General features: G+C 34.1%; 2 protein-coding genes across 5 annotated transcripts; one reads left to right on the forward strand and one right to left on the reverse strand.

The window, feature by feature from the left end:
• Positions 1 to 5,476: 5,476 nt before the first annotated feature.
• On the reverse strand, positions 5,477 to 11,423 carry LOC131600377 (uncharacterized). Of its 3 annotated transcripts, none has more exons than XR_009283127.1 (3): positions 11,153 to 11,423; positions 9,936 to 11,067; positions 5,477 to 9,624 (listed from the first exon to the last, which is right to left on the reverse strand). XR_009283127.1 is itself a non-coding variant. In XM_058872546.1 (3 exons), the coding sequence occupies exons 1-3, from the start codon at positions 11,193 to 11,195 to the stop codon at positions 9,590 to 9,592; spliced, it is 507 nt and encodes a 168-aa protein (XP_058728529.1). In that variant the 5' UTR covers positions 11,196 to 11,423; the 3' UTR covers positions 5,477 to 9,589. The 3 variants fall into 3 exon arrangements, 2 of the variants coding, with proteins under 2 accessions (XP_058728529.1, XP_058728528.1); XM_058872546.1 differs by having other exon boundaries at positions 10,639 to 11,067; XM_058872545.1 differs by having other exon boundaries at positions 5,477 to 11,067.
• Positions 11,424 to 11,728: 305 nt separating this feature from the next.
• On the forward strand, positions 11,729 to 19,280 carry LOC131596056 (polypyrimidine tract-binding protein homolog 2). 2 transcript variants are annotated; one of them, XM_058868613.1, is made up of 11 exons: positions 11,729 to 11,909; positions 12,149 to 12,357; positions 12,449 to 12,658; positions 16,192 to 16,254; positions 16,337 to 16,410; positions 16,786 to 16,881; positions 17,098 to 17,155; positions 17,340 to 17,444; positions 17,546 to 17,627; positions 18,301 to 18,413; positions 18,748 to 19,280. In XM_058868613.1, the coding sequence occupies exons 1-11, from the start codon at positions 11,762 to 11,764 to the stop codon at positions 19,057 to 19,059; spliced, it is 1,470 nt and encodes a 489-aa protein (XP_058724596.1). In that variant the 5' UTR covers positions 11,729 to 11,761; the 3' UTR covers positions 19,060 to 19,280. The 2 variants fall into 2 exon arrangements, with proteins under 2 accessions (XP_058724596.1, XP_058724597.1); XM_058868614.1 differs by having other exon boundaries at positions 11,777 to 11,914; positions 12,152 to 12,357.
• Positions 19,281 to 21,000: the final 1,720 nt, after the last annotated feature.

Genomic DNA, 21,000 nt, shown 5'->3' on the forward strand with positions numbered 1-21,000 from the left:
GATGAGGAATAAACTTTTGTCACTAAATTTTGAGTTTTTTTAACTATTTTAAAGAATGTTGTATATAGCGTGTGGAGATTTTAAACTATTAAATTAAATATATATATATATATATATATATATATATATATATATATATATATATATATATATATATATATATATATATATATATATATATATATATATATATATAAAAAGAAAGTAAATAAAAGAGATAAAATATGTAAAAGAGTTTAACTGATTGATTGCAGGTGTTGAATAATTTATAAATTATGGTATTTATAAATAAAAAACTATCCCATTAACTATTAAATTGTGTTTTTCTGAAATATTGTCTCACTTAGGCATTTGTGCATATAATATGTGAGTGTTCGCTCTAATTGGAATACATGGCAGCCTCATGCTCGCTTTATTCGCTTCTTCTTTTTTGGCGTCTTACATTGACTTTACTCGTTGTGCACAACTTTTTTATGTTGTGGTTTCACAATCTTTGTTTATTTTATTAGTAGTCATTACAAGATATACTCTCTCCAGCGACATACTGTAGCGACGTGAAATTCACGTGGGCATTTATTTCCAGTTGCGATGTGAAAATAACTTCGCAACCTTTTTTTAAATTTTAAATAACTTAATAGACATAAAGTAATAAGGAGACAGACATTGGGGTATGTGAAAATGGTTGTGACATGGGTTTGACGTCGCTATATTAAAGTTATTAAATTTAAATTGAAAAAGCTATAACATTCACGTGGGGGGAAGATTCAATTTTTAAAAAATTTAGTTGTGACGTTATAAACACGTCGCAACCTTTAGAGGGAAAATTCAACGTTCTAATGAAGTGACATGGTGGCAGTGTTGCAGGAAGAAACATTAATGAATGCTATTGTTGTCCTGTTACGACGTGAGTCTCACGTGGCGAAGTTGCAACGTGATTCTCACGTCACTGCTTAGTTTATATATTCACGCGTTTCACCTCTCTCCACCACCATTCATGTTACCATTTTTCTAACAGAACCATAAACCATCCTCTCCTAAAATCCCCAAATTTTCACTTCCAATTCAATTTTTCATTCCTTTCAATCCCAAATATTTTTCACAAATTTCACATATTGTTATATTAAAGGTAAATTACATCAGTATTTTTTATAATTTCGTTTTATATTCATACTGTATTATGTTTTTAATGCTTTAAAATCTTTTTGTTTACATTTTGAAGAGAGAAAAAGGTGGAGCAGAAGAAGGTGAAGGAGAAAAAGGTGGAGTAGATTGAAGAAGAGGTAAGTTTTTTTTTCTTTTTCAGATTTTTATTAAATGTTTATTTATAATGTGATATATTTTTAATAGATTTATTTGGTTATTTTTTTAATTAGGTTAATTTTTAAATTAATTATTATAAAACGAAATTATAAATTAAATATTAAATATTTATTTTATAAAAAATTAAAAAATAAAACAAAATATAGTAAATAAAAGAGAAACGGAAATTATATATATTTTTTATTAATATTTTTAAACTATTAGAAAAAATTGATATATTAAAACTATTATTAAAATTATTATATAAATTTTATTATATAAATTATATTTTAAAAAATTTTATTATATAAATTTTATTATATATAAATTTTATTATATATAAATTTTATTATATTAATTAATTTATTAGATATAAATACAATTATACCTGCGTCTATATTTAATTTTAAAAAAAAACATTAAAAGTTGCGACGTGAAACCAATGTCTCTACATTCTGACGTGGTTTCCACGTCGCTAATAAAGTCAATTTATCAGTATGTCACACCTACCACGCCTGCTCTGCGTGCAGGGACATGTTCCCTATATAAATTAATTGCGACGTGGGAATCACGTCGCAATCTTCTGACGTGTTTTCCACGTCGCTTTTGCTTTGCCACACGTGCTCCTGCGACATAGGAACCCACGTCGCTATATTTTGATTGTGACGTGATTTTCAGTGTTGCGGCGTGTCTTCCACGTCGCTGAAGAGCATATTTTTTGTAGTGAGTGTTATTAACACCGTACATGATCAAAATGTTCAATTGTCCAGTCTAGTATTTATACTGGATCTAAAGGCTTGTCAGACATAATAGACCACAATAGTCTTGTGAAAAATTCAATTGAAATGTGATCAATTGTGATTAAACTAGTCTGGTTTGTTGTTGGCTAAGGAAAATTTGTCTATTTATTAATAGTTTATCTTGTCGACTTTGACTAGCATGTAATTTATGTCTTACAACATATTCTAGCAATTTTTTAATATTTTAATGAAATTTTTAGTTTTTTTTACACAAATGAAATTTTTAGTTTATTTAATGTAAAAAAGAGAAAACATGGCAAGACTCAAAGCATTGTGGAAACGTTCAATCATGTTCAAAAGTCTCTAGTCACACAAATTATATTATGTTTATGGTAGAAATTATAGTAACAAGAAGCGAAATGTGCCTTCGAAACAAGATTGAAAGAAAATAAAAAATTATGAGAAAATTACTTAATTTTCTCTAAGTTTCATGAAGACAAAAGCCCTTGACAACTAATGAAAATTCATGTATCACCTAGTTATTCAACACAGCACATTCCAAATTTTGACTTGCATCACGTCAGCAAAATAGAGGGAACGCGTCGAACCCAATGTATGGTATTGTGTGATTAGTATGATTCATATTACTAACTATTGTGCATTATTTTGATCATATTTAGAATTTCATAAGTCTGGTTGAAGCAAAATCAACAAAAAATCAAAGCTAACATCCAAGGTTATAAATTCAACAAGGAAGTCGATGTCTAATTCAAAATGTAAAAAGACAAACAAAATAGAAAATAAAATTATGACGATGTTATATAAGTTGGAATGTAAAATTAAACTATTTCTTAATATTTTCTCGATTTTAAATGTCCATTATGACCATGATTTAATGAGAAGCAATACAATAATTTACAAGTTTTAGATTTTGTTTCCAATAAGAAACTTTGAATTTTAATTCCAATAAGGCTACAATTGGAGGCTATATGTCTAAGATAGAGAATTCATCGTTGTTGGAGTCAACCACTTCAACTGTATTATTTTTTTTTTGAACTAAATATACTTGATTAACTAAAAAAAATCAAATAAGTACAAGCGATCCTGAGGATCCAGCAACCAAAAAATTCAAAAGGACTAAGAAAAACTATCACCCATCTAACATTAGGATAGCTATATATTTCCTAAGTTTCATGTTACTCCATGCTCTATAGACAATGGTATCTATAATTCGTTTTCGTATATCCTCGTCGTCCACCTTATTCCCAAAAAATTTCTCATTTCTGACAGCCCATAACATATATATATATATATATATATATATATATATATATATATATATATATATATATATATATATATATATATATATATATATATATATATATATATATATATATATATATATATATATATATATATATATATATATATATATATATATATATATATATATATATATATATGTGTGTGTGTGTGTGGTCTCTGCAATTGCAGTTTTTATAATGGTCGCTTTGCTACGTTTCCCTTTAGTGTTCTATGTTACCCACTACAGTTCATGTCTCCGTTCTCTGGAGCAATGCTGGATTTGTATCCAATCCAGAACCTCCTCCCGAACATGCCTCATTGAAGGACACATGAAGAAGGTATGATCAATGGACTCATCCTCTGAACAGAAACAACACGTCACATTATCAAGCATACCAAATCTCAGTAATCTATCTTTTGTTGGTAATAATCTCAGCAAGTCATATTATTTACCCTTTCTTTTGTCTCTTTTGTTGTAGTTCTTTATAACATGAGTGACTAGTTATCTTATGTTAGACCCTTTGAAATGAATTTGTCCTAAAATTGTTTGATTATTGTAATTTGCTTAGTTTTATTTTATATAATTGTGAAACTTTTTATCATTCAATAAAGATTATTCTTAATGCTTTTATTCACTAACTAATGAGTAAATTGACTCCAAATTGTTCAAATATGCTAATTGTGTCTTGTTAAATTCTATCATATTTTATTATTCAACTTCCAATGTTGCTAAACATAAAATGCTAGTTGTTTGTAATACGGTAGTTTACGATTGATAAAACATTTGATAATTATGAGCACTGCGAGACATTGAGGGATGCAATTAAAGAAGTGGTTTCAACAATGGGCAACTGTGTGTAGCTATTTTTTTAAAATTTAACCTTTATAATTAGGACTAAAGTTGCATTTTTTTAAAATTGGGTTTAATCGTCTTAGTTATTAAATTTTTTGCCTAAATGCAACTTTAGTCCCCCTATAATGCATTTTTTTCAATTTTGGTCCCCTCGTTTCAAAAACCAGTGGAAATTTTGGTCCCCTCGTTTCAAAAACCAGTGGAAACTGAGTGTTTTTTAATGATGTGGTAGATATATTGCTTATGTGTCAGGTGCCAGATGGATATTATAATATTAAAAGAAATGTTTTGTTTATTTTTTATTTTGTTAATTATATTAAACAAGTTTCGTCTTCTCCCACCTGAAAATTGAAATCTAGAAATCGTGTTCATCATCTTCTCTCAATCGTGCATCACTCTTCATTATCTTCTTCTCATTCTTCTAAAACGAGATTCATGTCTTCCTCAAGGTTTTCAATTGCTTCAACAAATCAGTTTGGTTTAAGAAGAAGAGGCCATACATGTTGGTGTGACACTGAGTCACCATTAACGAAATCATGAACTTATGAGAATTTTGGAAGAAGGTTTTATGGTTGTGGTAATTATAAGCTGATGAGGAAAAAAGGTTGTAATTATTTTGAATGCTACGATAAAGACATGGGTGATTGCGCAAAGGATGTAATTAGATTGTTGAAAAACCGAAATGATGAACTTATGGAGATGATGAGCAAAAGAGAGAAAAATGAAGAATTGTTGAAGATGAAGAACAAGTTTTTGGGTTATTTATTGGTTTATCATTTGTGTTTATTATGTTACTTGCGTTTTCATTTGTTGTAACACAATTATTTAAGTAGGAGTAATTTGTAATATGAGTTGTGTTTGTAACTTGTGTTTGCATTATTTGAAATGAACTTGCGTATGTAATTTTAATTTTAATTTCAATTGAAATGAATTGTGTTTTTGGAATTAACCTTTAAATTACCAGTGTTGTTCAAATGAAATTAACCTTTAAATTTTCACTCAATCTTAACTATATATGTTGAACTAAATTGAACTGACAAGTATGCTGATTTAGTTCTATTTATAGGTTCAATATGCAGACTTGAAATTCAAAAAGTTGATAAATATGCATATTTGTGATTCAACATGACAGTTTAGTTTTCAAAACGGGCTTGTAATTCAAAATGTAGACCAGGTTTAATATGCAGTTTGATTCATAACATTTCTTCTAAATATGCAGACATGTAATCATGTAATTCATAACAAGTTCAATTCATAATATTTCAGACCATAAACAAATGTCATAACCCATTTCATAACAAGTTCACTTCACAAAACGGTAACATCATAGGTTCATTTCTTAAGCATGTAACATAAACCATTACATAATAGGCTCGATTCTAAAATCATAATAAGTTCACTTCACAAAATAGTAACATAGCCCATTATATAACATGTTAGTCATACCTTAATTTTTATCCCAAAGATCCCATCTCATTTGCATCTTTACATTGCATCAAGATCACAAACTTGATTATTTCCTAACCCTCTCATCTTTGAGTTTGTCTTTGGGGATATCATCAAACACCTCTTTATGTGTCTTTTACCTGTTAAAGATTGGTAAATATTTGGATAACTACACACATAATGATAATGGGAGGTTATGGCTTGCTTGGGATGATACAAAAGTATATGTGAGGCATGTTAAAATCTCCGACCAGTTTAACCACTGTGGTGTTTATGATTTGGCAAGGAAATTCCATTATTGGTTAACTGCAATTTATGCACATAACCAACTTTAGAAGAGGAAAATTATATGGCAGGATTTGATTGGGATTCATAGTAGGCAGCAAGGTCTGTGGTGTGCCATTGGGGACTACAACAATATTGCATCAGCAAATGATATATTTAGGGGTAAAATGGTGACTAAATCTGAGTATGAAGCTATGCAGGACATGATGGATCAGACTGATTTAAGTGAAATGGATAACGTACGTGGTTCAATAAATAGGCAGAGAATCCTATCTATACCAGGATTGATAGAATTTTGGCTAATGTAGTCTGGCTCCAAAAATACCAGGAAGCTATCTTGAATATTCTCCATCCCCATGTGTCTGACCATGTTGTGTTGTTCTTATTTGTAACAGGTACAAGAAATTGCAATAAGCACTTCAAATATAACAATTGTTGGGTGGACATGAGAGGATTTTATGACATTGTAGAGCAGAGTTGGAGTCAACCTGCTAGGGGTACTCCCATGCATATATTATGGCACAAACTGCATAGACTGAAGCCTGTACTACTGAAAATGAACAAGGTAGCCACTGATACACATCAGATGAAAGAAGAGGCTAGACACAATTTGGAGCAAGCCTACAAGAAGCTTATGAATCATATGTCATATGCCCTTATGATCAATAAGGATAAGAACCTAGTTGAGGAGGTGATTTACTATAATGAGATGGAGGAAAAGGTTATGTCTATGAAGAAAAAAACTAAAATAGATTGGTTGAGGGAGGGTGATGGCAGCACAACTTTTTTCTATGCCTACCTTAAAACAAGACACAATGCTAAAAGCCTGGGGGTGCTGCAGAAATTGGATGAAATGGTTATGACATCTCAAGAGGATATAACTAAAAAGGTTCTTGACTATTATGAAAATCTAATGGGGAGAAAAAGTGATAACCTGCACCATATAGATATTGAGGCCCTCAGAAGAGGTAAGTAGATAAACATGGAGTAAAGGGCTTTCTTTATCAGCCCAATCACTGTAAAGGAAATAAAAGACTCTTTAAAGGGCATAGAAGATCTGAAGTCACCAAGAGCTAATGGATACAGTGCTAAATTCTTCAAATCATGTTGGCATATTATCAAGGATGACAAGATTGGTGTTGTCATGAAATTCTTTGATTAGGGGAGATTATATAGTCTTTAACTAAATTGTTGTAACACTGATTCCTAAGACTGATGTTGCAAAATATGTGAAGGACTATAGACCTATTGCAGGATGTACTACATTTTACAAAATCATATCCAAGATCCTAACTGTCAGGATAGGGAAAATTCTGCCAAGCATTATCAGCCTTTCTCAGGCTGCCTTTGTACCTGGACGGATTATTCACAATCATATTATGCTGGCATATGAGCTCCTCAAATGTTATACAAGGAAAGGTGGGACACCAAGATACATGATACAACTTGATCTGCAAAAGGCTTATGACATGGTGGATTGTCAAGATATGGAAGGAATTCTAAGAGAAGTTTGGATGCTAAGCAGATTCATCCAGTGGATAATGATCATGGTAACTTCTGTTATTTATTCTTTTAACATAAATGGTGATCAATCTAAGGTTATGTGGGCTCAAAGAGGTATTAGACAAGGGGATCCAATATCCCCTTGCTATTTGTGGTGATGATGAAGTACTTGCATAGATTGCTTGATAAAATGCAAATGGACCCTAATTTAAACCATCATCCAAAGTGTGAGCTATTGGGGATTACCAACCTAACATTTGCTAATGATGTACTTCTCTGCTGCATAGGTGATGTGGTTTTATTAGAGATGATGCTCAATACTGTGAAGAATTTATCTCAGACTGCTGGCCTAGTTGCTAACCCGAGTAAGTGCAAGATTTTCTTTGGTGGCATTGACATGGATACTAAACTTAAGATGCAGGAGATAACCACCTTTGATGAAGATCATATTCCCGTTAGATACTTGGGGGTACCCTTAACCAACAAGAAACTTAATGTTAACCATTATGTGCCTCTTATAGATCGAATCATGGCAATAATCAAGCACTCGACATCCAAGCTGCTCAATTTTTGTTGGAAGAATCTTACGGGTGAAAAGTACAACATATGTCATTACTCAATATTGGATGCAGAGTTTGCCCCTTCCACAGAGTGTTGTAAAGAAGATCAATGCCCTTTGTAGAACATTCATTTGGAATGGAAAAGCTGATAAAAGTAGGAAAAGCCATGTGGCCTGGCATACTGTTTGCAACCCAAAAAAACATGGAGGCCTCAACATCTTTAATTTGGAAGTTTGGAATAAGGTAACCATGTTAAAGTGCCTTTGGAATCTTTGCAGGAAATCTGACAATTTGTGGGCCAAATGGGTGCATGTGCACTATTTAAAAGGCAAGGATGCTATGGACTTCATTCTAGGTACAACCAGCTCTTAGGTTACTAGGAGAGTTATGAACTTGAGGGAGACACTCAGAGCTGTTCCAAATGTTTGGAGGCAATTACTTGATAGCCAAAGGTTCTGAAGGAAGTTTCTATATGAAGCTATAATTGATGATGAGCATATAGTTCAATGGATATTTGATTAAGGGTAATAAAGCCAAACCAAGAGCTATCCATATTAGATGGCTTGCTTGTCACTGCGAGCTTAATACTAAAGACAAACTGGTGAGGTTTGGGATGATTCATGAGAGACTGTGTAGCCTCTGCAAAACGGACGATGAAACGTTATATCACTTGTTTTTTAATTGCATGGTGTCTCAATGAATCTGGAAATAGGTCCTGGATTGGGTGGAAATGCCACATGATCTAAAGCACTGGAAAAAGGAATTTAGATGGGCATTGGAGCGAATACAACATAAAGGGTGGAGGACTGATATGCTGAAGCTTGCCCTCACAGAAACTGTCTATGAAGTTTGGAGCTATTGAAACAACGTTGTGTTTTGAAAGAATAAACAGAATAATACTGATACTAGAGATAGAATTTTAGAGAAAATTTCTGTATAGAGCTTGGGGGTCAAAGAGGCTTACAAAACACATAGCAAAATTGATGTTATATAGTGCCTTGTCTTTTAGTCGTTCTAAAGGGTTGGATCTTTTGATCACCAATTCACCATGTACTTGACTTGTTTTTTGATGTTATATATATTTCTTGATTAAAAATAATAATAAAGCTTGTTGAGGGTAGATTTCATCATTACAACTCCTGTTTCACCATGAAGTAGTTACAACTAATTGTGTCACCTGTCCATACAATCACGTACTTAGCGTGCCTATGCTGAGTCTTGTAAATGATAAAGGAGAAAGCCAGGTGTAATAAGTTTCATAACTAACTTTATATAGTTAGTTAAGTTGGTTAGATGTTATATTGGTTAGTTAGTTGGTTTCTCAATCATTTTAGCTAACTATATAATACTTGTTGTAACCAACTCAGATTCTGAGATTGATGATAATAACTTACAATATTCTTCTTCTTCTTCTTTCTATAGCATATAGTTCAATAAGCTTGGCATGTGAAGTATGTCCAAGTCTAAGATGCCATAGGCTACAATTGGAAGGAACATTAACAAGCTTAAGAGTTGTTGAATTAACAAGGTGTCTAGGTGGATTGGGAAACAAGGAAACTGAGGGAGTCTTGAGAAGATACAATCCACCATTCAATTCAGCTTTGCCAATCATCTTCTTGGAAGACAAGTCCTGTATAACACAATCAACATCAATAAATTGGAGTTGATAATTAAGGCCTTTAGTTAACTTGGGGAAAGAAATTAGATTAAAAGAAAAATTAGGCATATACAAGAAATCTGTAAGATAGAATGACTCAGTAAATTTAACGGTGCCTGCAAGATTAGTTGTTACAAGGCTGCCATTAGGTAGTTTGATGGTAATAGGTTTAACTTGTTTGATGCAATGGAAGTAGCTTTGAGTGAAACAAACATGGTCAGTGGCACCCGTGTCTAGGATAAAGGTTTCAGGATGAAAAGAGCTAGTAAGAGTGCAAATGATACCTGAACTAGAAGGGTTTTGAGACGTGAGATGGTTAATACTATGATACTGTAATTGTGAAGCATCTTGGAGTAAGGCTAATAATTGTGCTGCTCTGGAGTAAAAGCCAATCCAGAAGATACATGTGCATTAGCTTCAGACTCACCTCTTGGTAGCACCTCTGACTTGTCTTTAGATGTAGTATAATTGTTTACTGTACCATCTGACATCCAATTAGGAGGGTAATCATGCTTTTTGAAATAAGTGTCAATGGTATGATTTTTCATGCCACATTAATGTGTGCATACCCGATTGCCTATACCTTTACCACCAACAAATCTGCCACCTCTGGAGCTACCTCTGCCACCAATGGATCTTCCACCAACACGGTTACCTCTTGATTGAGAATCTCGATTGAGATTGGGAATGGTTAGCACGATTCATCAAGTGGAATGTGAGTTTATCTTTCTTGTTGAACAAGCAAATAGTAGACTTTGCATATATTTGGTAAAGGATCCATTAGCATAATTTGAGACCTAATTGCAACATATTGATCATTCAATCCCTTTAAAAAACGTATAACTTGATCACTATCTCTGTATGTACGAATCTTAGTGATGGCACGACAAGTAGGATCACAATCACAAGTAGGGATACGTTGAAAATTGTCTAATTCTTGCCATAAAATTTTTAGCTTTATGTAGTAAGAAGAAATAGAGGAATCACCTTGCTTCAAAGTACAGATTTCTTCTTGTAGATCAGAAATACGAAATACATCTCCTTGGTAGAATCGTTCCTTCAACTCATTCCACATGTCAGCTGCATTATCCATCCAAAGAATGCTTTGAGCAATCTCTGGTTCATTTGAATTCTTGATCCATGACATGATCATAGTGTTGCACCTATCCCAAGCAATTGAATTGAAATCAAGGTCTGCTGGGCGAGGTAATACACCATTGATGAAATGAAGTTTGTTTTTGGACCAGAGCGCCATTGTCATCGAACGGGACCAAGAATGATAGTTGTTGCTCGAAAAAAGAGGAGTGACAAGAATCAACGCATGATTCTCGTTGGGATGCATGAAATATGGGTTGAGAGTATCAGTTTGATACCCTTTCGGGTGGTTGTGAATAACAGATTCGCCATGAACGCTTCCTGCAGAAGTTGAGGACATAATGAACGAAGAAACAAGCTAAAGAATGAAGCAAAGAGAAAGAAGATATGGAGATTGAGAACTTACGAGATGCAGCGGAAAGAAGAGGATCACAGGTCGATGATACCATGTGAACATACAAGTTCAAGTGTGCAAAATCTTATGGCTGCCATTAATGAATGCAAAGAAAGCTTGGACTGTATGCTATAGAAAGAAGAAGAAGAAGAAGAAGAAGAAGAATATTGCAAGTTATTATTATCAATCTCAGAATCTGAGTTGGTTACAACAAGTATTATATAGTTAGCTAAAATGATTGAGAAACCAACTAACTAACCAATATACCATCTAACCAACTTAACTAACTATAGAAAATTGGTTATGAAACTTATTACACGTGGCTTTCTCCTTTATCATTTACAAGTCTAGCGAGCCTGAATTTTTTAGATTTTTGTTTTGGTATGTTTTCTGTGTGCTGAATCATTGTTTTCTAATTCTTTTTTAAATGTTTTTTATTAATACATTTACGACAACTCTAAAAAATATATTCTAATTTTTGATAGATAAATTGGAGTTTTTTTAATAGTTACTTGTGAAATATGTAAATATGTGCCTCTTTATGATACTTATGAATTTATTTCACAAATAATTAATAAATATAAATATATTAAATATTTTTTTGAAAATAAATCAATAATAATGATTTTCATTTTTATTAAAAAAAAGTTTCGTACTACGAATGAACCACATCACACGCATGGGGATTCATCTTTATCTTTAGCTCCGTTTGGAACCCTAATTTCCAGAATTTCTCAAATATCACAATCCCTTTCCCTCCGTAATTTCTCTCAGGTAATTCCTATCATATCATTGCACCACCACTTTATTTCTCTCTGTTTTGTTCATATCTGACGCATTTATCAATGATAGATATTAATATCTCTTTTTTATTGAATTATCTCCTTTAATTTGATGTCAATTTCAATTTCTGATGATATATTCTCTGTTATTACCTTAATTCATAGCGTTTTGTTTCATGTTTTTTAAATATGAATAGTTATGGATTTTTTTTGTGGTTCCATTCAACAGGTTTTGAGATTATTTGTGAAATGGCATCAGTGTCTACTCAACCACAGTTCCGGTACACGCAGCCACCGTCGAAGGTGCTTCATTTGAGAAACTTGCCGTGGGAGTGTATAGAAGAGGAGCTGATCGAACTCGGGAAGCCGTTTGGTAAAGTTGTCAACACAAAGTGTAATGTTGGAGCGAATCGAAATCAAGCTTTTATTGAATTTGTAAGTGGAGCTTGTTCACGTTGTTCCCATATTGTGTTTTTTCTTGTAAATTATATTTTGTATCTTGTAAATTATATTTTGTAACCTGCAGGCAGATATAAATCAAGCGATTGCGATGATATCGTATTATGCATCATCGTCGGAGCCGGCTCAAGTACGAGGGAAGACTGTGTATTTGCAGTATTCCAATAGACAAGAAATAGTGAATAATAAAACTGCTGCAGATGTTGCTGGGAATGTACTGTTGGTAACAATTGAGGGTGAAGATGCGCGTCTTGTGAGCATAGATGTTTTGCATTTGGTAAGCAATTGCGTTTGTGCCTATGCTATATCTGCTAGAAATGTTATCATGTGGATGTTAGTATTTTAGTTTTGTGACTAGGTTTTGCTTTGCCAGGCTATGGAAATTGTTTTGACTTGTATGTAAATAATCAGCAGGCCCGTACCAAGGCAATATCTTCGATGGCAGCCTAGTGCTTTTGGAGAAAGAGCTTGTGGGTGTTTGTTTCCTTTCTCCTTTCCTTAGCACTGCCTCTTCCCTATTCTCTCCCTTAGCTCCTACATTGTTGTAGTTTAGGTTTTACCATTCTTTTTTCATTTGTGCAAAGTGAATTGCAAAGCAATTTTCTTCATAAAGCATTTATTTGAATTTAAGTGATAAAGTGAATAATGACACTCACAATCTTTGAAATCTTTAGTATAATAATTACTCAAGTTATATGTTTGAAGTTGTTATTGTTATAAGAGTACAATTATCAAAATTAAATCACCCATATTCCCCCTCCTGGGGCCTGCCCCCAATTTTCCGTAGTTAATGCTAGCATTATTTTTTTTAATCATTAGGAATCAAACTTGGTACCCAATAGTTTGTAACACTCACACCCTACGCGTCAACCACTAGACCCTGGTCGTAATGTTAGCACTATTAAAACGATTTTTGTGACTGTTTTTTCATGTTCTGTATACCCAGAATCTTTGTTTATAATAATCTAGTTCATCATTTAACAAAATTTTTGTGACAATAACAGTAATATTAATATATTAACATTTTCGACTGATATATTGATTTGCTCTAACATACCACTAGGTAGGATTCCCTAAACAGCTAAACAGTAATACTAAAAACAGTGATTAAAAACAAGTCATTTGTGTAAAAAAAACAGGTCAACAGATACTAGGGGATTGAAATGAAAAAGTAAAACTGTATTAAGTTAACAGCTAACACTGAAAACATGAGATCTCTATTAACCAGAGCCTATGACTCCTCTGAAAATTATATATCCTAAACTACGTAACAAACTCCTTTGCTTACCCTCCTTTTTATTCTTTCATTCCCTCTGACCAACTTACTGCCAGCTCATCCTTCACTTGCTCATAATCCTATTGCCCCCTTTCATTCCCTAGGTATATTTGGCTCTACCATACATTGGCCCATATCTTACAGCAGCAGTAATTGATTCTGATGCAAATCCAGTCTCAGTGCTTCTACCATTACCCTACTGTGAAATCTCTGCCTTGTCTCAAGGCTGAATTCTTGAATCTTTCCTTGTAGAGAAGACTTCCCCTCCCAAGTAGTATCTTGATTAACATCTCCTTTCCACATAAGCAGCCATTGCCTAATAGGAAAACTACCCCTGGATTTGAGTACCTTCCTACTAGCCAAGACAGTTGAGTTTGCCAACTCTACCTCCAATTCCTTAGGTAAAACATCCTTGGGAGAATAATCGCGTTTCACCAGTTACTTTCTTCAGCTGTGCGTAAGGCATGGAAAATTGAATGAGCCCTTGAAATTGAGCTAAATTTTAATCTATATTCCTCTGGTTTATATCGCAATAGATTCTGAAATGAACCACTGTAATGAGCAGCCAGCTTTTGATTAATTCATCTATACAGACTGCTATTTATAAGGTCTAGCACTCATCCAAACCGGGTTTGTAAGATCAATATGTAATTCTCCAAATTCATGCAAACGGGAGAGGAGATCTACTGCCTTATGTTAAAAGCAATGACATCTCTTGTAACAAAACTATGACCATTGAAATAGATATCTTCCGATGGCAATTTCCTTTCTAAGTAACTTGTTCCAGCTTTAATAAAATTTTAAGATCAGCATTAGTTCTCCAACTTCATGCAAACGGAAGAGGGCATCTACTGCCTTATGTTAACCAATGTCATCTCTTGCAACAAAACTAAGACCATTGAAAGTGATATCTTCCCATGCCAATTTCCTTTCTAAGTAACTTGTTCCATCTTTACTATAATTGCATTTCATTTTCTGCCAATTCATTAAGACTTTCCCCAGTTTTTTGAATCAAGCTACTCCTAAAATGATGTCCTTTCCTCCTAATTCAATGACATAAGACTCTATCTTGGAATTGAAACCCTAGCTAGATTTTGTGTTAATATGTGGAGATAACATAGTGGGTGGCCCCACTATGAATAAGCACTTCCACTTGCTGCCATCCTGACAAAACTTCCTCTATGCACATAGTTTTTGATTTCCAATGTTGTGTTTTCCTCATTACAATTCGTTGCTTTTCTCCTTTAACACAAGCAAGCGAATTTATTTCTTCGGGCATCGTGAAATAGATCCACCTTCTCTCCATAACAGAAGTGAGAGACACCGACATTGTGTTTATGCTGAGGCTAAGCGGTGTCTGACCCAAAAGTGACAAACCTGAGTGTATTTGGCTATGTCCCAACTAGAACTTTATCTGTTTTCCCATTGGCGTAACTCTTCTTATCTCAAGCTTTTCTGGATGCACCTTTTCTCCATAACAGAAATGAGAGGCATGAACGTTGGGTATATGCTAGGGCTAATCAGTGGCTGATTCATAAGTGACAAACCTGAGTGTATTTGGGTATGCCCTCAACCTGAATTTTCTCTGTTTCCCCTCCTTTGAATTAAAAAAAAAAATTATCGGCCAACCTCCTATTTTCTTTCATTCTTCTCCTCTTTGATATCTCTGGTGTAGCATCCGCACTCGGCGATTGATAAATGATTGTAAGCCACTCATGATGTACCCACTACACTGCACTATGTAACCTTGGAACTTGAGACAAAAATTGGCTAAAATCTTTCAATGTAGTAGTACATCACCATGTTGGTTTGTCAAATAGATGCAAGCTCCTCAAATGAGTTGAAACTTCCAATGACCATAATGATCAATCAGCTCTAACTTTAACTTCTTCCTGTTAAATGCCAAATGGTCCTTGATCTTTCATAGAAGATTAACGTGTTTGATTAAGATTATCCATTGCAATGCTTTAGTTAAGAAAAAGTGCCTTGGGTCCTTCCATGCCATGCTTGGTTAATTTAAGCTTCACTTCCTTGGATTGTAGATGCTTTATACTTCAAAATAAACTTCGTTTTGGCGATCCATCTATATAATTATGCGCTGTCACACATGGGTGGCCTAACTTGCTGAAATTAAATACTCCTTTCTGCATCCCCTCCTTTTATTGTTCATTCCATCAAGCTCATCCTTCACTTACTCATTACCTTACTAAGTTACTATCCACTTCGCTTTCCCTATCTAGAGTTGACTTTCCATAATTTTGGCCTACCAACAGCACTAATAGGTTCTGCATCCTTGTGGCCTCTAGCAGATGCACAGTGACAATTTTGTCCAATCATGATTGCTTATTAATTTCGGTATGCCCAAAATGACGTTTGATAATTGATTTAAGTTGGGAACTGTTTTACTTATTTTGAATTCCTAGATTTGTTACTGTTTTCATCTTATGCAGGTTTTTGTTAATTTTAGATTACTAGATTTGAAATTCTAGATTTGTTAATTTTTGTAAGTTAAAGTTTATCATTCACGAATGCAGGTTTTTTCGGCCTTTGGATTTGTGCATAAGATTACTACTTTTGAGAAAACAGCTGGATTCCAGGTTTGAGAATTAGCCCCTTAATCTAATTTGGATTTATTTTCTATGATATGGACAAAAGCTTATTTTATACACAATTGTTTAGGCACTGGTGCAGTTCTCAGATGCTGACACTGCCACTTCTGCCAAGGATGCTTTGGACGGAAGAAGCATACCTAGGTGACAGTTGTATTACATGTTTGGCATGGTATTTAGTTCAAACTGTGTTGAATGTACAGCTGATAATGTGGTGCATGTCTTTGTTTACAGTTAGACAGTTGTAAATAGTAATGTTTATTGACTTTAGAGTTTATACACTATTGTTGTGCTTCTTGTAATTGTCTGAATCATTGAATCTGTGAAATATACTTATCTACAATACATCATTCCAACCCAACCAATCACGGGTAGAAAATTTGTTAAGCTTGACTACAATGTAGTAGTTATTTGCATTTTCATTGGCACTGCTGATAACCTTTATACCTTAAGCATTCTTATTGCTCAATTGTTTGTTTATGATAATTGACCTTTAATTGTTTTCTCCCTCTGCATCAGCTACTTACTCTCTGGGCATGTGGGACCTTGTACCCTTAAGATCACATATTCTGGACATTCAGACTTAAGTGTTAAGTTTCAAAGTCACAGAAGCAGGTATTGCCGATTTCTTTGGCTTCTAAGGCTTATAGGAAACCGATGTTCGTCAATTTATCTTTTCCCTGGTGATTTTTAATTGATTCATTGTCATGGCCATTGGTTCTACATCTCACCCTTCATATAGTGCTTTAGCCCTTTTATTTGCATGGCAGTCAGTAACCATATGTTTTTTTTAAAGTATTTAGCTAAGTAACTCCTTTTTTCTTGTTTCAGAGACTACACCAATCCTTACCTTCCTGTTGCTCAATCAGCTATGGAGGGAAATGGACAGGTTAGCCTTCTTGAACGTGCAAAATGAAACTTTCTTAATTGCTTATTTTAACTTGATATGCCCTTCATTCACATTGGTAATCTGTATATACTCATACACATTGAGGCGGCCATGTATGCTTCCATCCTTGCAAAGGAGCATGGTTATCTTAATTTTTTGATCTATAGATTTATGATTTTTGCAGTCTGTGATGGGTTTGGATGGAAAGAGACTTGAGGCTGAGAGTAATGTTCTTCTTGCATCAATTGAGAACATGCAATATGCTGTAACATTGGATGTCTTACACACGGTACTTTGAGCTGCACTTGGCGGTTGTCTATTTTTGCAATGATGGACTGACATCACAGTTTAGCTGATATTATTCTGCTTTTACTCTGCTATTTGTAACAGGTTTTCTCTACTTTTGGACCCATCCAAAAGATTGCAATGTTTGATAAGAATGGTGGTTTGCAGGCTCTGGTTCAATACCCAGGTTAGGTTCTTTCAAAACCCTTATTCATCTTTGTTCCAAATCTTCTGATATATTATGTTTCTCTTGTTGATTATTTGAGCATACACCAGTGTGCTTCTCACTTTTAGGATCCTCTATGTTGCTTAGGTTTTAAATTCTTTATACTCATTTGACCCAATAACTAACATTGCTTGAAAAAAGTGGTACTACACTACGATGGTTTATTTTAGATTGAAATTCGTTAGTTGTTTTAGCTTCACCTTTACCGTCTCATAAATTTTCCCTTTGGGTTAATAATTTCACAAAGATGCACTGGTTCTTGTAACTCTTAATGATTTCGGGTTTGTCACTTGCTGGGATCTCCTAAGAAGTGTGTACTCGTAAGTTTTGGCATGAAAACCGCGGTGGATCTATAAATTTCATGTTTTGGGAGCCTAGCAAAAAAGTATTTAGTATTTTTTTTAATAATTTAGAAAATTTTAAGGGATTTATTGCACCTTAGGGGGGCAATATGCTCCCCTCTTATTTCTCATTGACTCCATCTTAGAAACAAAAGCTTATGTCCGCATTTGAGTATGAACAGTGTTGATTTTGGCCTGGTTGGTAGTTAGAAACATTTTACTTGTTTTATTATTTTATAATTGCAGTTAATGATATTAATGACAATTGACATCTTAAATTCTATGGATTACAGATGTTCAAACGGCCATTGTGGCCAAGGAAGCCTTGGAAGGACACTGCATTTATGATGGGGGATTTTGTAAGCTTCACCTCTCCTATTCACGTCATACTGATTTGAGTATAAAGGTAAATAGATATTTACGTCATTCTAGCACGAGACTAGTGTAATGGCTAAATGGAAGAGTTTAGTGCAATAGAAGATACAGTCTTGCGAAATCATGATAGTTCCGCAAGTCATTCCATATAAGCAGACATCCTGTTTATTTGTGGGATACTATTTGCTGAACTTGAAACTCAAGACTCTAGTTTTGGTCCTATTGTAATATGGTTTTTGTCTTGGTTTAGGAGTAACAATATTTACTGAAAATGCTTCCCCTAGATCCTTCCTGTCTCGAATAATAACAAATTTCTTTGCATAAAAATAAATAATAAATTTCTTGTATGGTGTTTCCCTTTACAGGTCAATAATGACAGAAGCAGAGACTATACCATGCCTACTGCTCCGCCACCAGTCATGAACGCCCAGCCCTCAGTTTCAGGGCAACAACAAGCTCCCATGACTGGTCCTCCTGCTCAACACTACAATACTGCTCAGTACGCTCCAACGAACAATCAGAATTTTATGCCTCAATCTCAGGCTGGATGGGGAGCAGCTCCACCAGCACCACACGCAATGCAGCGAATGCATCATAATCCTTACATGCCACCCGGTACGATGCCACCACAAGCTGGCCCTGGAATGATGCAGCAGTATCCTGGTCACTATCAGTAGCCTTGCTCTTTCGTTTCAAATAAACGAAAAATTGGCAAATGTTTGGCACATTGGCAGAAACGAAGACTGTCACAAAAACTATGTTCTTATATTTTGATTATTTCAGTTTGTTTCCACTTCACACCATACTGAATTTTGAAATTTTTAGATGTAATGTAACTAATTTTTTAAGAACTTTAACTTGCTGGTAGCGTTTGAAAAAACTACTCAAATTTCTTTTATTTATATCTTCATTATTTCTATTGGCTTCTTGTAAAAAAAAAAAGGTATACTTAAGTGTGTTTCTATGAAATGTGCCTTTGAAATAAAATGTCTTGTGACTTTTTACCGCAACTTGATGTAACTTATTAATAATAAGTTGGTGAATAATTGATAGAATATGATTAAAAATATGAAAACTAGCAAGCGATGGAATCATCCTTACCAAAGCATGAGAAATTTTATCAGTTTGTCTTTTAACAAACTTAACATGAAAGTTCATAAAATACCGGTTAGTAAGCTTTTGCTCTCTTTGATGATCTTGCCAAATTCCGAAATATATTTAGTTGTTGGGGGTTGGTAAGCGTTTGCACTCTTTGATGATCTCACCAAATTCCAGAATATTTAGTTGTTGGCTAACGACGTTGCCTGGTCTCACCAAATTCTAGAATATTTAGTTGTTGGCTAATGACGTTGTCTGTTACGCTCTTTGAATCTATATAAAAAACCACACCATCCAATTCAAATGAAGCTCATGAACCTATACCATCCAATTCAAATGAAGCTCATGAACCTATTTGATTATTGCTAGAACCCATTTGATTGCTGCCAGAAGGCCTAAAGCTTCTCCCATATCCACCTCAGTAATAGGTGACACATTCATTCAAATGAAGCTCATGAACCTATTTGATTGCTGCTAGAAGGCTTAAAGCTTCTCCCATATCCACCTCGGTAATAGGTGACACACATTCTGTTCGAGCTACCATAAGTTGCCCCCTCTTCAGCTCGAACACAAACACATATTCCTACTTTATTATAAGTCATGAAGAAAGAAACATCTATATTATATTTGAGGCGACATGGTTTAGGTTTGCTCCAAGTGCTGTTTAAAGGAGTTTCATTTTGATTAGAAGTTCACGATTGGAGTTGTTGAGCATTTCTCCATCTCATAAGCAAGTAAGATGCTCGATCACATATCATTTCTAGAGAATCTTCAATGTGATTCCAAATATAATTATTTTCACCTTTTCAAATGCTCCAAATAATGATCGAAATCAAGGCGTGCTAGTCTTGACTTAGAACATGAAAAATAGAGAAAATTATAGATGTGAAAGAAATATTAGCAGTCGTCACCTGTTTAATTATATGCCATAATTCAACTAGTTTCCAACACTCAATACTTTTAGGACATCTGAAGACAAAATGCTTGTCATCTTCTAAACCTTATCCACAAATTTCACAATAGTCCGGACATTGATCTCCTTTATCTATCAACAATTTTCTTGTGGGCACACAATTTCTGCATAAAAGCCAAAGGAGATTTTTTACACTTGGGGGAGTTCTTAATTTTCATAAGAGTTTCTAGTTCTCTTGGACCTTAAGATGAAATGTATCAATGGCCTCTTCTATACAGTAGTTGCAGATACTACGAACTGAAAACACACAATTCTTTTCCAACTTCCACACTCTTCTATCAACCTGAACAACTTTCAATAAAGGAGTTTTAAAATTTTTTACCGCTTCTTCTGCTCCAACAAGAGTGAATCAAATTGTTATTCCATCGATTCCCGTCATAAGCCATCAACTCCGGAAGCTTCAAGTTCTTGATTATTAGAAAATTTGGCCAATGATTTACCAACGAGGGGTTATCATATAATCAATTTTGACCCTAAACTGAAATAGAATCTCTCGATCCAATACTCCACTTATAACCTCCTCCCACAACAAACTTAGAACTCCAAA

Source organism: Vicia villosa, linkage group LG4, assembly GCF_029867415.1.
Source record: "Vicia villosa cultivar HV-30 ecotype Madison, WI linkage group LG4, Vvil1.0, whole genome shotgun sequence".
Taxonomy (NCBI): domain Eukaryota; kingdom Viridiplantae; phylum Streptophyta; class Magnoliopsida; order Fabales; family Fabaceae; genus Vicia; species Vicia villosa.